The 14,944-nt window shown below is 42.7% G+C and overlaps 1 protein-coding gene across 6 annotated transcripts in view; it reads right to left on the bottom strand.

Moving 5' to 3' along the window:
* LOC111154980 (kalirin-like) overlaps positions 1-14,944 on the bottom strand; it is a 109,900-nt gene that overhangs the window by 71,749 nt on the left and 23,207 nt on the right. For all 6 annotated transcript variants that reach the window (XM_022514937.1, XM_022514938.1, XM_022514942.1 and 3 more), the window contains exon 2: positions 257-540. In XM_022514937.1, the coding sequence (XP_022370645.1) occupies positions 257-540 (284 nt within the window). The remainder of the gene's footprint in view (positions 1-256; positions 541-14,944) is intronic.

Below are 14,944 nucleotides of genomic sequence, written 5' to 3'. Positions count from 1 at the left end.
AGGTGACCAAATGGCTCCCCTTGGGCCCAGGCCCCTATCTCCAAATCTGGCAAAGTGTTGTCTATCTGCTGGAAATTCTAGGTGCTAGTCAGTCTCTGAAATGGTCACGTGTTGGCCTGGTAAGATCTTGTTGGTACAAAAACTCAGATTCCTTGGGCTCAAGAAAACAATCTACTGGGGTCTAGAGACTGGGAGGTTTACAGAACCCGGTGAAGGAGGTCCCTCTGATGGAGGCTCCAGGGCCACGTGTACGTACCTCATCGGCACTGTCTCCCTGAGGTGTCGTCTCATCCCCAGGCTTGGGAGAGCCCAGGTCGAAGCTCTTCCGGCCATCTCGTACTTTTTTCTGCTTCTTGATATTTCCATCTGCTTTCCCGCTGTTGAGCCGGCGCACGGGACTGGTTAGCCACTTCTTAAGGGTGTTGGTGGAACGCTTGGGCCCGGGGGAGCTGTGGATGGAGTTCAGGGAGGGCTGAGACTGGAGGTTGGCCACTGACTCAGACTTGCCTCCATTTTCACTTGAGGAATGAGAGTATGCATCTGAGGAGAAAGAACAGACAGATACAGCCATGTCAGAAGCAGTTTGGGGACAGGGTTTGCGGCTGGGAGTAAGACTCCATCACTCAGAAAGCTGGGACACAAGGCAGAATGTCAAGGCCCGCTGCAGACCGTGGTCAGGGCAGCCCTCTCTAGAGGTTAACAGCTGACCCTCACTGAATATTTAATGTGCAAGGCACTGCTCTGGGAGCTGTGGATATCGGAGTGAACAGAAGATAAGGACTCCTACCCTCATGAGAAAAAAAATCAAGATCCTAAGCAAGAATTACCAACCAATAACCATGTTATGGACCATCTATTAGGTAGTATATTTTAAAGACATTTAAGACCTAGGTTTTATTTTCAAACACCTCTTATCTATCTACGGACAAAACACACACACACACACACACACACACACACACACACACTCAAAGAAAAAGAGAAAAGAGCAAAAGAGCAAGACAGAGCATGCAAAACAAAGCCAAATTCATATAGTAGAATGTGATTAATTGCCATAAGGCTGGTGTGAACTCTAGGTGATAAGCTAGCAGAGTTCAGAGGGAGGTCAGATCAGTGTAGGCGGGAACTGGTCTGAAACGGTTTAATGGAAGAGATGTGTCTGAGTAGAAGAGAAGGGGAGAAGGAATTCCAAAAGGGAGAGACAGCAGGAACCAAAGCATGAATATTGAAAAATAAGTTAACACCAGCCCATAAGGAGATCCTCTGCATGAAACAAAGGTTTGATGGAGAAAGAGAAACTGGATAGAAAGATGGGTGAGGACATTTAATAATAAACTAGAAGTGTCTGAATTTTATTGTGAGACTATCCTGGGAAATGACACAATAAAAAGATGGGTTTGTTTTTTTTTTGTTGTTGTTGTTAATTAATCTGGTCACTATATACAGCATAGCCCTGGGAAGGTGGGGTCAGAACCAGAAGGCCATACTAGGGCAGCACACAGGGGTACAGAGGAATGAATGTGAGGCATTCCAAAGCACAAAGGGTCTGGATGACAAAGTGAAGGTGAGTTACTTCTCTGTGTCTGCTGTTTCTCATTACCAAAGTGGTCTTAGAAGAATCCCTGACCAGCTCTGCCTTGACCCCTCATGGGCATGCTGTCCCAGCACCGGTTTGAACACTGATATTTAAACCAAACATATGACTAGGTATTGAAATCAATTATTGCAGTGGTTTTTCATACCTATTCCTCTCAAAGACTGAATCACCTTTTCCTGTAATGACTTCATCCTAGACCTGGCCTGGAGGACAAAGCTGGCTTTAGAGGCCCTCTGGCCCAGACACAGCCAGTAGAGAAGAAACAAAATCCCCAAGGAAGGTGGATAAATACTTTTGCCAACAAAGAGCTGTCTCCAGCTTTTTTAACTGGTGGATCTTGAGGGCCCCAAGCTTAGGCTCTTGACCTTATGGGGACTGACTCTGACGTTGCTAGAGTTTTATGTGTACTTTGGAAAACAATACCTCAATGTCTGCATCTAGAAGCCCCAACACTGAGGTCCTCAAGTCCCCTGGTATAAAGGACAATTTACAGGGCTGTTCTACTCAGGGAATATTTGGAGATCCACTGACTTGGTTGGCGTCCCCTTAAGGACAACACTGTAATCTTATCTCAGGGAATTCCTTGCTGGCTGTGGTCCTGGGTATGTTGACATTATTGCTGAAGTGTTCAGTGTGGGTCAGACTCCTGTTCTCAGAAGCCTGGGTGATCAGCATCTCCCTGCACTGGCAGTGGAACCAGGGCCTTTCTCTTATCTTTCTGCTGATAAGCTGCAGAAGCTTTTCATTCACCAGACCCCTGGGATACCACATGGCTCTGTAAAACCGAGCCTTCAAAATGTAATCAGCCATGTACTGTGTCAGCAGAACTAGAGGTCCAAGGGTATTAACTGTGCCTGGTTCTAGGCAGGGCAGGTGACTGTCCAAATTCTCTGTTCCATCACAAAGCATAGCCTAACTTTGAGATTCACAAATGTGAGTCTTGACTGACTGTCGTTCCCTGTGGTCATGCGGTTCTGCTTTGGGTCATTCTGTATAAATGAATGGCGAGAGTACACACCACAAAGTACAAATGAAAAATCAAGCATGTTTAAAGTTTATCTACTGGAATCAGATTTGTTGGAATCAAATCAACCATTTAATCGCAGCCCACATAAAAGAGAATTCAAGTGTTGGAAGCAATCCGTAATTTGTCTAATTAGGGTCCCATATGGAGACAGGACTGTTTTTAAATCACTTTGGTGTTTTTTGTTTGTCTCTTTCTGTTTCTATTTTCTGGTTTTGATATAATTGACATATAACACTGTATTAGTTCAAGGTGTACAACATAATGATTTGATATTTGATACATCGTGAAATGATCACCGCAGTAAGTTTATCACCTCATATAGTTAAATCTTTTTTTCTTGAGCTGAGAAATTTACTAAATTACTTTGGATGCATGTTTTTAAAGAATGTGGCACCATTTAGTTTAGAAAATTTGTACTTTATTGCTGCTTTAAAGAATAATTGGCACGCTATGCTCATCCCATCTTTGGAAGATGACTGCAATTAGCTGTTTGAGGTTTTATTCTAATACCTTTCCAGGCATAAAAGTTAAGTGACTGATTTGTAACAACTGCAACAATAAGATTGCTATCAAAGTTTTCCAAGCTGATGTAGTTGCTATTTATTATGATACTTGTCATAGGAAATAGAAGATTAGTGTTTCAGGAAACCAAGGCTCATAGTTGGTGAACGGCAGAGAAGCAAGACTTAAAACCAGATCTCACTCTATTGTGCGTATATGTGTGTGTGTGTGTGCGTGTACATATATACACACACACAACTATTTATTTAAAGATTTTATTTGGGAGAAAGCAAGCAGAGAGAGAGGACACAAGCTAGGGAAAGGGACAGAGGGAGAGGGAGAATCAGACTCCCTGGTGAGCATGGAGCCTGACATGGGGCTCGATCCCAGGACCCTGAGATCACTACCTGAACTGAAGGCAGATGCTTAACTGACTGAGCCACCTAGGTGCCCCATCCATGGCACATATATTAATCTTATTCCTACATCTGCATTTATTCTATGTATTGCTTTAGCTTCTATGATTATTGTAAAAGGAGCCTCAAACTGCTAGTGTATTTAACATTTCAAATATACATTTATATATAATTTGTATAAGTTACAAAATTGCAATGCTGAACACAGTCTCAGACTGATTTTACCACAAGGCAATGAAGATTTAAATATGAGAAATTCACTATTACCAGTGAGTTAGTCACAAAGCTAGGAGCAGAATCTAGGCATCTGTACAGCTGCCCCAGGGCTCTGAACAAATGTTTCCTCTACGGCCCTGAGGCACAGAAGCTGCACAAACAGCTAATATCTGGTTTTAAGTCACTTGGGAGGACAAATGTGTCCCAGGGCTTGTAGGTAATCAAGCTCCCCAGATGTTCCAGTATGTTCAACTTGCTTTCTGGATCAGAAAAAAAAAAAAAAATCATATTCTGAGGCTGGTTTTACTGGGAGATACTTGGATGGAGAAAAATAGAGAAAAAAAATGTAACAACCAGGTACCCACCAACCTAGATGGCATAAATGTCAACTTTTGGGGGGGCATATTTGCTTCAACTTTTTAAAAAAGATAAATAAAAGATTATTGAAGTTTTAAATTTTTTTACCCATTCACAGTTCTTTATTTCCTTCTTTCTTTCTTTATTATAACACATATATAATAACATATATTGTATTATTAGATTCAGGGGTACAGGTCTGCACCCATTCACAATTCTATCCACCATTTTCCCTTCCCAGAGTTAAATTCTCTTCTGAAGTTGGTGTGCATCTTTCCTGTCCATGTTGTTAGCCATTTACTGTGTATGGAAATATAGTATTATTTTGTATTTTTAAAATTTTATATAAATATCATAATATAGGTATCATTTTGCAATGTGCTCATTGAGGGCATTATGCTAAACACAATAAGTCAGACAAAGAAAGATAAAGAATGTATGAACTCACTTATATATGGAATCGAGGGGGAAAAAAACCCCACAAACTCATAGATACAGAGAACAGTTTGGTGGTTGCCAAAGTTGGGCGAGGAGGGTGGGCAAAATGGGTGATGGAAGTCCAAAGATACAAAGTTCCAGTTATAAAATAAATAAGTCACAGGGATGTAATGTACCATGTGATGACTACTGTGAATATTGCTGTATTATATATTTGAAAGTTGCTAAGAGAGTAAACCTTACAAGTTCTCATCACAGGAAAGAAAAACTTTTAACTGTATGTGGTGATGGGTGCTAAGCAGACTTACTGTGGTGATCATTTCACAATACATGCAAATACTGAATCATTATATTGTATACCTGAAACTAATATAATGTTATGTCGGTAATATTTTGATTAAAAAAAAGAAAAAATTCTTATCTTCCTGCATTCTCTGATGCTTAATTATGTACATCAGCATATAATTTTCCACTGGAAAAAGTACATGTCTCCTTCCTAACCAAAAGCACATACTTAAAGGAAATAAATTGAAATTAAAGCAGAATGTCTCAAGAAGAAAAAACAAAAAGGTAAAAACCAGTGCCTCTAGATCAGTAAGAAATGCACGCTGTAATTGGCATCTCAGCCACAAACTGGGAAAATAGGAAAATTGTCATGGGAATCTCTGAGGTTGAAGGTCCAACTTCATAGGCTCTGAGTGGCACAGCTTATCTGGTTGGTCATGGGAGTATAAAGATACTAATGAAACCAAGAAAATGTAAATAAATAAATCAACAGACAACCAGGGCTTATCCATCAGCAGACTCACACACTATTTTTTATCCCTACTTTCTTAAGTTCCCAAGCCACCTCTCTAACCCACCTGATTTCCTCCTTAATAGCTGAGAAGACATGCTGCTTGGCCACACAACACATTCCAAAGCTTAGTCAATGATTAGAGAGTTCTTGACCTCAACACCCATCTCTTCATGATATTTCGTTGATGTTGATTAAAAGGGAAATTCTCCTGGCATAATGGGCCTGCCTTGTGTTTTTGTTTTTGTTTTAATTTATTTATTTGAGAGAGAGAGTGAGCAAGAGAGAGCGAGAGAGCATGAGAAGGGGGAGGGTCAGAGGGAGAAGCAGACTCTCTGCTGATCAGGGAGCCCGATGCGGGACCCGATCCTGGGACTCCAGGACCATGACCTGAGCCGAAGGCAGTTGCTTAACCAACTGAGCCACCCAGGCGCCCTGGGCCTGCCTTAAATGACCTCAGAACAACCCACTGGTGCCTCGTCAGTGGATTACAACAAAGGGATGAGCTGGCTTCTGGCCCGGCTATGTCACTAACCAGCTGAGCAGCGCTCAGACAGATTAGACAAGATACACTCAAAGCCCGGCTCCACCCCTGGCCAGCTGTGTGACTCTGGTCCACTTACCTAATCTCTCTGTATCTCAGTTTCCCCATCAGTAACAGAAGATAATATTAGTGTCTACCCTAAAGGATTGCTATTAGGATTAAGGAGTTAATATTTTTAAAGTGCTTAGAACACTTCAGACCCATAGAAACAAGATGTTAAGTTAAATAAAAAAATCAATAAAACCATAAAAAGCTCCCTTAATTCCGTGACTTTGAGTTTATTTTGTATAAACTCTGTTTTTTTCATTCTATCTATGTCCTTCTAAAGCCTAGAACAAATGATTGAAGGCCATTTTTAGCTTCAAAGAGTCAGGTCTCCTAAAAGTGAAGAAAAAATGCTACCAGCTGCCATTCCAGGTCATTTTCCCTTCTCATTTCAGGGAACCACTTGTACGACCACTGCCTGAAATCTTGTCCAAGAATAAGGTGGCCAAATCCTAGGGCTCCTTGGCCATGGTTGTCTCTCTTTCCCGCTATTTGGAAGTGGAAGTACCATAGGCTGTTCCCTGGAAACGACACGAGCCTCCTTATGCATAGGGTGTCTCAGAATGGGAGCCGCAGATGGATTTTATGACCACGCAATTGAACAACTGCTGCGATTAGGGTCTCAAATACCATCGTGGCTTTAGAATAAACATGCCAGTGTTATTGGTTTCAGCCTTGGGGCAAGCACTCCATGATTTCAGGTATTTTCATCACAGTAGCATGTTTCCAAGCAGTACCGGAGAGGAGAGCTGTCTTCTTGACATGAAGAGGAAAAGTGGAACAAAGCTCATGAGAATACGTGCACTGAACACGTCCCAACAAGTCCATTGTCTAGGTCAAACCCTGTCCTTCTATACTTGGCTAGACCTTCATTAGCTACCAGAATAGAAGATAAATGTGTGCAAGTGGGTAGTAACTGAATATACTAGAAATTTGCCATATCTAATACAGCCCATTTATAAATTCTATTTCCTTTTTAAAAAGTTTCAACTCATATTTATTTCACTTTCACATTACACCTAGGGAAAAAAAAAAAAGCTTTTACCCTTAATAGCCTATTGTAAAATTTGCAAACCTATTCTGAAAGCGGAATACGGGGGTGCCTGGGTGACTCAGTGGGTTAAGCCTCTGCCTTTGGCTCAGGTCATGATCTCAGGTTCTTGGGATCAAGCCCCACATAGGACTCTGCTCAGCGGAGAGCCTGCTTTCGCCCCTCTCTCTGCCTGCCTCTCTGCCTACTTGTGATCTCTCTCTCTCTCTGTCAAATAAGTAAATAAATAAAATCTTAAAAAGAAAGAAAGAAAGAAAGCACAAGTCATCACAGAATGCACATGTAGGAAATGTCAAAAGCCTTTGGCTGCTTCCCCAGTATGGCCGCCCACTATTTCTCTAATCACAAAATACTGATGCACCAGTCTTCTTCTCACTGACTTCAAAGCAAGCTGAAAATAAAGGATTATACCTCTCAGACAAAAAGAGAAGAGAGTTCTATTAGTTTTAGGGGGTTACCTTCCCCAAAGACCGGGAACAATGTCCTTGAAAGGGCAAGGCTGGGACCACAGACAGCATACACATGTATAAGGTCACCCAAGCTTTCCATGGATTGTGAGTACCCTTGATGCATACCTCACTAAGCTGGACACCTATTTTCTATACTGGCTTAAGGGACACAACTCAAGAACAAAAAACTCATTCTCAGTCCATTCTTCTGGAGGTCAATGGTGGTATTCAATCATACCCCAAAGGCTGTCTTTTAAATACTGTTATTTTATGTAATTGCTAAAAGATACAGAATCTAGTTGCTCTGCATTAATCATAACTGTTTTATCTAGATGGTCAATGGGTCTATAAATGTCCCCCTGGTACTTATAACACTCTATTGGAAGCTTTGACTCCAATGGCTGAAATCAGAAGAAAACACAAAGACTCCTAAAATCTACTAGATATTTACAGAAGAGTCCTTTAACCTCCTGTTCTTTTGTCTGGCTTTAGTTCCAATGATACTGGAATAATTATAAACTCATCCTTACTGCCTTCTGTGGCTTGAGCTATATAAGGCAAATGCATTTCAATACATCTGTCTGCAGAGATTAGAGACCCAAATACTCATGTTTTCTTCAGCTTTCTATAAATAATTTACTTAATATAAACATTATAGAGGTATCATATATACATTTTTTCTCACACTGGAAATTGCACCTCTGGAGAAAGGGATGATGGAAATGTCAAGGGTACAAATTCTTTGGGTAATAAACACATAAATCCAATTGTTTGTAAGCAGGGACAGGAAAAAACCTACAGTAAGCATTAATATATCTCTCATGGCACAAGATAATGACTCTGACAGGTCTTTTAGTGGAATGCTGATGAAAGCCAATCTCTTGGTTGTGTGTTTAGCTGAGGTCCCAAGGCTGTGCATCACCAGTTCCTGGAACGGCTGGCTTCCCACCAGGCCATTTGGTTGGCCATTCCAGTGTCTAGACCACCTGGTGCCAGAGGATGAAGAAAGCTGCTACAGTGACAGCAACAGGACAGGGGAAGGGAAGATAAGCAGCTTGGTCCAGAAACATTGTTTCTTAACACTAGGAAACTTGGTGCCCTTGCAATTCGCCCCTACTACAACTTTTGACTAACCCTGGCAAACACCACTTGGCTCAAGATCTCTTCACCAACACGCAAGTCTCAAATACGTACTCCACACTCCTGCCTCCTGCTCGCTATCCTGCTTTTATACTTAGTTCAGGAATGTCTTCTCTGATGAATCCTTTGCCAACCCACCGTTCCTTATCTCACCACTTTACTCAGACTTCATGTGTTTTTATAATTTTTTTTATACATCTAAATCCCTAGGGATTTGGAAATTTGTGTCTGCTTTTCCCCACTAAACAGAGTACAAAATGAAGGATCACTCTGAGCCTCAACAGCACATTGTATTGAGCTCAATAGACAGATGATAGTTCATTTCTACTCCCTCGTCCCCATCTCCTCCCATAGTGCTGATTCTACCTGGTAGAATGTACAGATATCTGAGCCATAGGGATTCCAAATCCAGTGGCATCTACATAGGGCAGGAATTTTTTTCATCTTCAGAGCTCTTGGGGACACAAGCCCTTAATATCAGGGTCTACTCCAACAGTCAAAACAATTCTCATAGGGGTGAGAAGTCAGTACCTCGGGCTTCAATCTAGATAAACTCTTGCGAATTCTATTCTAATTCAGCCCAGATCCCACTCAACTACTCCCAGCTCCTTTGGTGCCCCCGCCCCCGCCACTTAGACTTCCATCAGGACACCTTTGGAAACAGAGGGTAAAATGGCTGTTTCCAACTGCTTGTCTTCATAGCCTCCCTGGCTTCAGTTTCCCCTATATAATATTCTCTCTGAGCCGGAACAGAGGGATAGATATGGGGATAGAGGAGCCCAATCAATGGCCAGAGATGAATAGCTAGGGATGATGAATGATAAATCACTGGCGCCTCAGTATTTTTAGGCCCAGAGACCTCTAAGAAAAAGCCAGTGTTGGTGAGGGGTTCCATCTCTTCAATTTAGCAAGGTGACTACCAACATGGGCTAGTGCTTCCTGTTCTGTAAGGTCTGTGTTGCCCAAGCCATTCAGAGGGGTCAAACAAAGTTAACCGTTTCTTTACAGCAAGACTTCTTGGAATCTTTACTAGGCGAATTAACCTATCGGGCAGATGACGCTTCTCTGAGGGGGAACACAGACCATTTACAGAAGTCTATTAACGTGTTGTGGAAAGCCGCATGGTTAGCATAGATCCTGGCGATTGTTCCTCCTTGGTCTAGAATACAAAAGGTGAATCACGTTCCTGAGGATGGTCTCCTGACAGCAGGGTTACCGCTCAAACTCAAAACCTCTCATGAACACTAAAGGAGGAGCTAAATTACAGTCCATTTATTTTCAAGTTCAGTGCCATTACCTCAGGGTTGACCCAGGAGTCAGTGGGAAGCGGTCCCGGATTCAACTTACAATGCCCTTCACCAGCAACCTAAACCAAAGATGGCTCTGCCAGGCTTAATTACAGAGGCGCAGGGAAAGAGTTAAGCAGGGTGACTCTGGAAAGTTTAAGACTGTAATTAAGCGCTACTTAACTAAAAATGTTGCAGTGGAAAGTCTCCTAGGGAACCGGAGGGAAGAAGAGGGGAAATTGCATACCTGGAGGAAGAAACGAGGGGCTGGTAGTTAACGACTGCATTTTCAGTGTCCTTTTTTAGGAAAACTACATTGCATGTGTTTGGGAGGGATTGGGTGGAGGGAAGAAAGTATTAGGGAACCGAGTATCCTGGATTTAACATAGTTTGAGACCCCACAGGCTTAACCTGGCCCTGTCTGCCCCAAGCACCTGTGCCAAATGAGTCCTCCTCTGGGTCCTTGCTACTTGCTTAGAAAAAAGCAACTAACAAGCTGAGTTCTGTCCAAGCTGTACGACCAAGAGTAACGTCTCATTCTACATGGCTCTGCCCTGCTCTTTTGTGCAGCAATGCCCTCATGCCCCGCCTCCTGGGCCCACCTTCTCGAACCCAGAGCCTAGACTCCAAGCTCAGGGGTGCATATGACCAGGAAAAGCCACTGCCTCGCCTCCCTGGGAGTGAGATTCATGATATGATCCCATGGTTGCATTTCTTGCAAACTTCTTTTTTTTTTTTCTTGCAAACTTCTTACTTTGACATAATTTCCAGGTTAGAGAAAAGTTGCAAGATTAGTCCAAAGAATTCTTATACACCCTTCACCCAGATTTCCCAAAGGCTAACAGTTTACCGCTTGCTTTTTCTTTTCTCTTTCTCTTACCTGCTCTCCCCCTTTTCTGAACCATCTGAGAATAAGTTAGAAAGAAGATTGCTCTTGATTCCCAAATACTTCAGCGTATGTTTCCTACAAACACGGGTGTTCTCTTACATAACCACAGTATAATGAGCAAGTTCAGGAATTTAACATTGCTACTCTCTTCAAATGTTACCCATTGTTCAAATGATGTCCTTCACAGAGAAAGGTCATGTCTTTCATGACTTGGATATCTTTACCAGTGTAGGGCAGTCATTTTGTAAAACATCTCTCAGTCTGGGTTTGCTGGACGTTGCCTTATGATTAGATTCAGTGTGTTTTTGGACAGAATACCTCTGAAAATGATGTAGCATGCGAGAAGACACATACTATTGATTTGATCCAATTCTAGTGACGTTAAGTTTGATCCCTCGGTTGAGGTGGTATCTGTCCCTGGCACAATACTCTAATCCATCAAGTTAAATTGCATATTTGCTCAGTGTGGATATTTTAAAATTCTGACACAAATCAACCATGAGTGATGTTTGAACACAATTCCTACAGACAGTACCCAATCCTATTCATGAAATAAGCTCCTAGTCATGAGTATGAGGGGAAAATAATTTTCTACTCCACTGAAAACAAATTTAACAATGTATAATGAAAATGGTGGCTTTGCAAAAGGCTAGAACTAGATTGTTAAAACTGTACAAGTTGCGCTCTACTTGCCCTTTAAAGTTGACTTTGGCCTTGTGGGCATACAATTATCAGTCAACCTTAAGGGTCCATATGAAATTCATACTCCTAAATGGGGATTCCTGAAGCTAATTGGGGGTCAGGTTGTATTCAACCTATGAGTCTTCTCTATAGATCTTGAAATTGTCCCTGAAAATGGTGCTGTGGGTTTGGGGGAGCCATAAAATGCTGGCCAGCTATGTTAGTTACCTACAATATTTTGTTAATAAATACAGAGAGGTCATGATTCCAAGATCCTGGTAGATGCCAAAGCATTTCCTAACTCTCGAGTCACGTTTGAGAGCATTAAAGATTGGAGAAATGACAAATAGGTGTTAAGAGAGTAGATCAGTGAGAACCTTAGACGCTCCGATGCTGGGCTCTACTCTAGAAAACACTGAAATGGGCTACGTAACTGTTGTAGCAAATAATAAAACTTGAGTGCATGATGAGCAGGATAGAGAGGCTGAGTTCAGATGATACTGTGGGACCCTAGAAAGGTCACCTCCTAATTATACCACATATCTCATTTGCATAATTGGGACAAGAATTTCCCTTTGGTCAGCACAGTGTCTTTGATGTGGGTAAGATAAGCTGACACCCTGCCCTCTAGGCATGAGCTAGTTCCTGAGATTTACCAGCAGTATTTTAACTTCCCTTTAATCAGGAAAAACATCCAGAGTACTCACCGGACTTGTAGGGAACAGGGTACTTATTCACCTAGGGCAGGGGTCAAAGTTCTGATGTCAACATGAAGAAGGTCAACATGAGAAGTTCTGATGTCAACATGAGAAGGTCAGCATGAGAAGGCTTTGGACATGGATAGTCAGAAGAGGGATGCATGGCCAAATGGAGAGTATAAGTCAGCTAAAGACATGCATGTTCATATTTTTAAAAATAAGCCAAACATTCTGTTGCCAAATACTACATATTGGGACCAAAGGCCCAAGGGCTGCTACTTTGCCATGCCTGCTCAAGGGTGACAGGGCCATCTCCCCTTTTCTACAGCAGGAACCCCCCAGCTTCATGATCAGCAATGACTGTGATGGGGTGTCACCCAGCATCACAGATACCCCTGGAGACATCCTTTTCAGGAAAGATACACAATTAGACTATTTCCATGAGAGTGCTTCTTTCCTAGAAGACTGCCTAGACCTGGCCCCATTATGATGACCCTTTAATTACCTAACTGCTAGGTCCTGTTGGCTCAATTCATATAGCCTTTATACTTGAAGATACTGTGTTATTATTCCTTTATTCAGCAGATGCTTCCTGAGTGTTATCTCTGTGCTAGGTGCCACTCCCGATGTTGGTCAATAGCGGTGAAGGAGACAAAGTCAAGTTGATGTTCTAGTTGGGGCGGCAGTGGGGTCAGAAAATAAACTAACATGAGTTTTTAAAATTTCCGATACTGTCAAACATGATTTAGAGAATTAAACCGGCTTTAAATTAAAAAAAAAAAAACCTCATTAAATTAAATGAATTGTAGAGGGCCTGGATACTGTTTTCAGAGTGAGCAGCTGCTGACAGTCTCCCTGAGGTAAGCGGAGATCTGAACGATAAGAAGGAACAAGCCATGTAAAGATGGGGAGAAGACCTGCTGCCAAGAATACCGTCTGGGAAGATAGCCCAAGGCAGAAATAAGTTTGGGAGGTCCAAGTTACCTGAAGAAGTTCTCGTGGCTGGAGCACAGGTGAGGGCTGGGGGGATAGGAAATGAAGTTGGGAAGGCAGGTGGCAGCTGGACCCAGAGCCTTGTAGGCCAAGGCAACAAGTTGGAACCTTATGCTAAATGCAATGGGAAACCATTGGAGGGTTTTCAAAGAGGCTGGGGTGAGGGATGATTTTACTTTAATTGACAAACTTTAATTCCTGATTGGTCCACGTTGTGCAACTGGATAAATTTGTCCTGAACTGGAATCATCTTTCCATCAAGAATCACCTCTTCTCCAGGGCACCTGGGTGGCTCAGTTGGCTAAGCCTCTGCCTTTGGCTCAGGTCATGATCCCAGAGTCCTGGGATCAAGTCTGGCGTCGGACTCCCTGCTCAACAGAGTCTGCTTCTCCCTCTCCCTCTGCCCCTCCCCCTGCTCTCTCTACTTCTCTCTCTCAAATAAATAAATAAAATCTTAAAAAAAGAATCACCTCATCTTTAAGGATTTGGGAAGAAACATCTAACCAAATATGGATGAAAGGGAAATATCAGGATATTCAGATTTGTTTTCTGGACAAAACACTCCATATACAGCTCACATACACAAGACTATTTCATTCCTTCCTACCGTCAGCTTGTGTTTCCAACCCTATGTGTCACCTGAGCTCTCGACTATATTCCTCTTGTTATGGTCTAACACGCCAAGCTTCGGTTGGCATTATCAATGAGACATGCTCCCACCTCTGATCTTGCTAATCTCCCTGCCTAGAAAGTTCATCCCCCAGGAAAACTTTCTTCTCTGCCTTCAGGTCTTCACTGAAATGCCATCTTCCTGGTACAGTCTCCCCTGAACACTCTATTTAAAACTGCAACCTCCCACCCCTCCATGCTGACAGTCCCTAATCCCTTCCCCTTTTATTTTCCCTGTACCATTTACTGCCATTTAGCTTGCTGTAATAACCATGTCTTTTTATTTTCTGTATTCTGATGCTTTGCTACCTTTAGCCTTGCTGACATGGAGGGACAGCCCTTCTTCCTAGGGCTACCTAATTCCTAGACACAGCAAACAACTCAACTGGAACTGTGACTTTCATACTCAAACCCTCCAGAACAGCCCATACCCCCAACCATCTTCTTCACTGGGCTCTGCATTTTGGGCCGCTCTCCACCCGCCCTAAGCACCCCAGGGCTAGGAACCAGACAGCTAGGGAGAGGCCCCTGCACTCTGGAGCCAGCTGCAATGATTCAAACTAGCCGATCCTAAGCCTGAGTTCCCTGGCTAGCCTCATAAAGGCAGGGGCCTCGCGGTTCCTTCTTCTCTCTGCCTGCCAGCAAGCTCAGTGTTTTCCTCTGCAGCCCTGTGTGGTGGCAAAGTGACCAGCAGGCTGTCTTTTCTTTTCTTTCTTTTTTTTTTTTTATTTGACAGACAGAGAGAGAGAGAGGAGGAGGCAGGCTCCCTGCTGAGCACAGAGCCCGATGTGGGACTTGATCCCAGGACCCTGAGATCATGACCTGAGCCGAAGGCAGAGGCCTTAACCACTGAGCCACCCAGGCGCCCCGCAGGCTGTCTTTTCAATGGCAGGCATCTCCTCACCTGTTGGCCTTGTTGAACTGCACAGTTTTAAAAGTACCTACCATAGAATTTACTTTATTGTCTCTCCTATTTTCCACGCTAGAACATCAGGTCCCTGAAGGCAGGGGATTTTTGTCAGCTTTTGCTCACTGTTGTTTCTAGCACTGAGAAGAGCGGCTGACATGAGCACTAGAACATTCAATAAATGTTTGTTGGAAAAGATGTCCTAGAAGATGATCAGTAAATATGTTCTCAATATTAAATGAGG

This window comes from Enhydra lutris, unplaced genomic scaffold (assembly GCF_002288905.1).
Source record: "Enhydra lutris kenyoni isolate GAN:26980312 unplaced genomic scaffold, ASM228890v2 scaffoldscaffold39, whole genome shotgun sequence".
Classification (NCBI taxonomy): Eukaryota; Metazoa; Chordata; class Mammalia; order Carnivora; family Mustelidae; genus Enhydra; species Enhydra lutris.
This window is presented reverse-complemented; position numbering and strand designations above follow the sequence as displayed.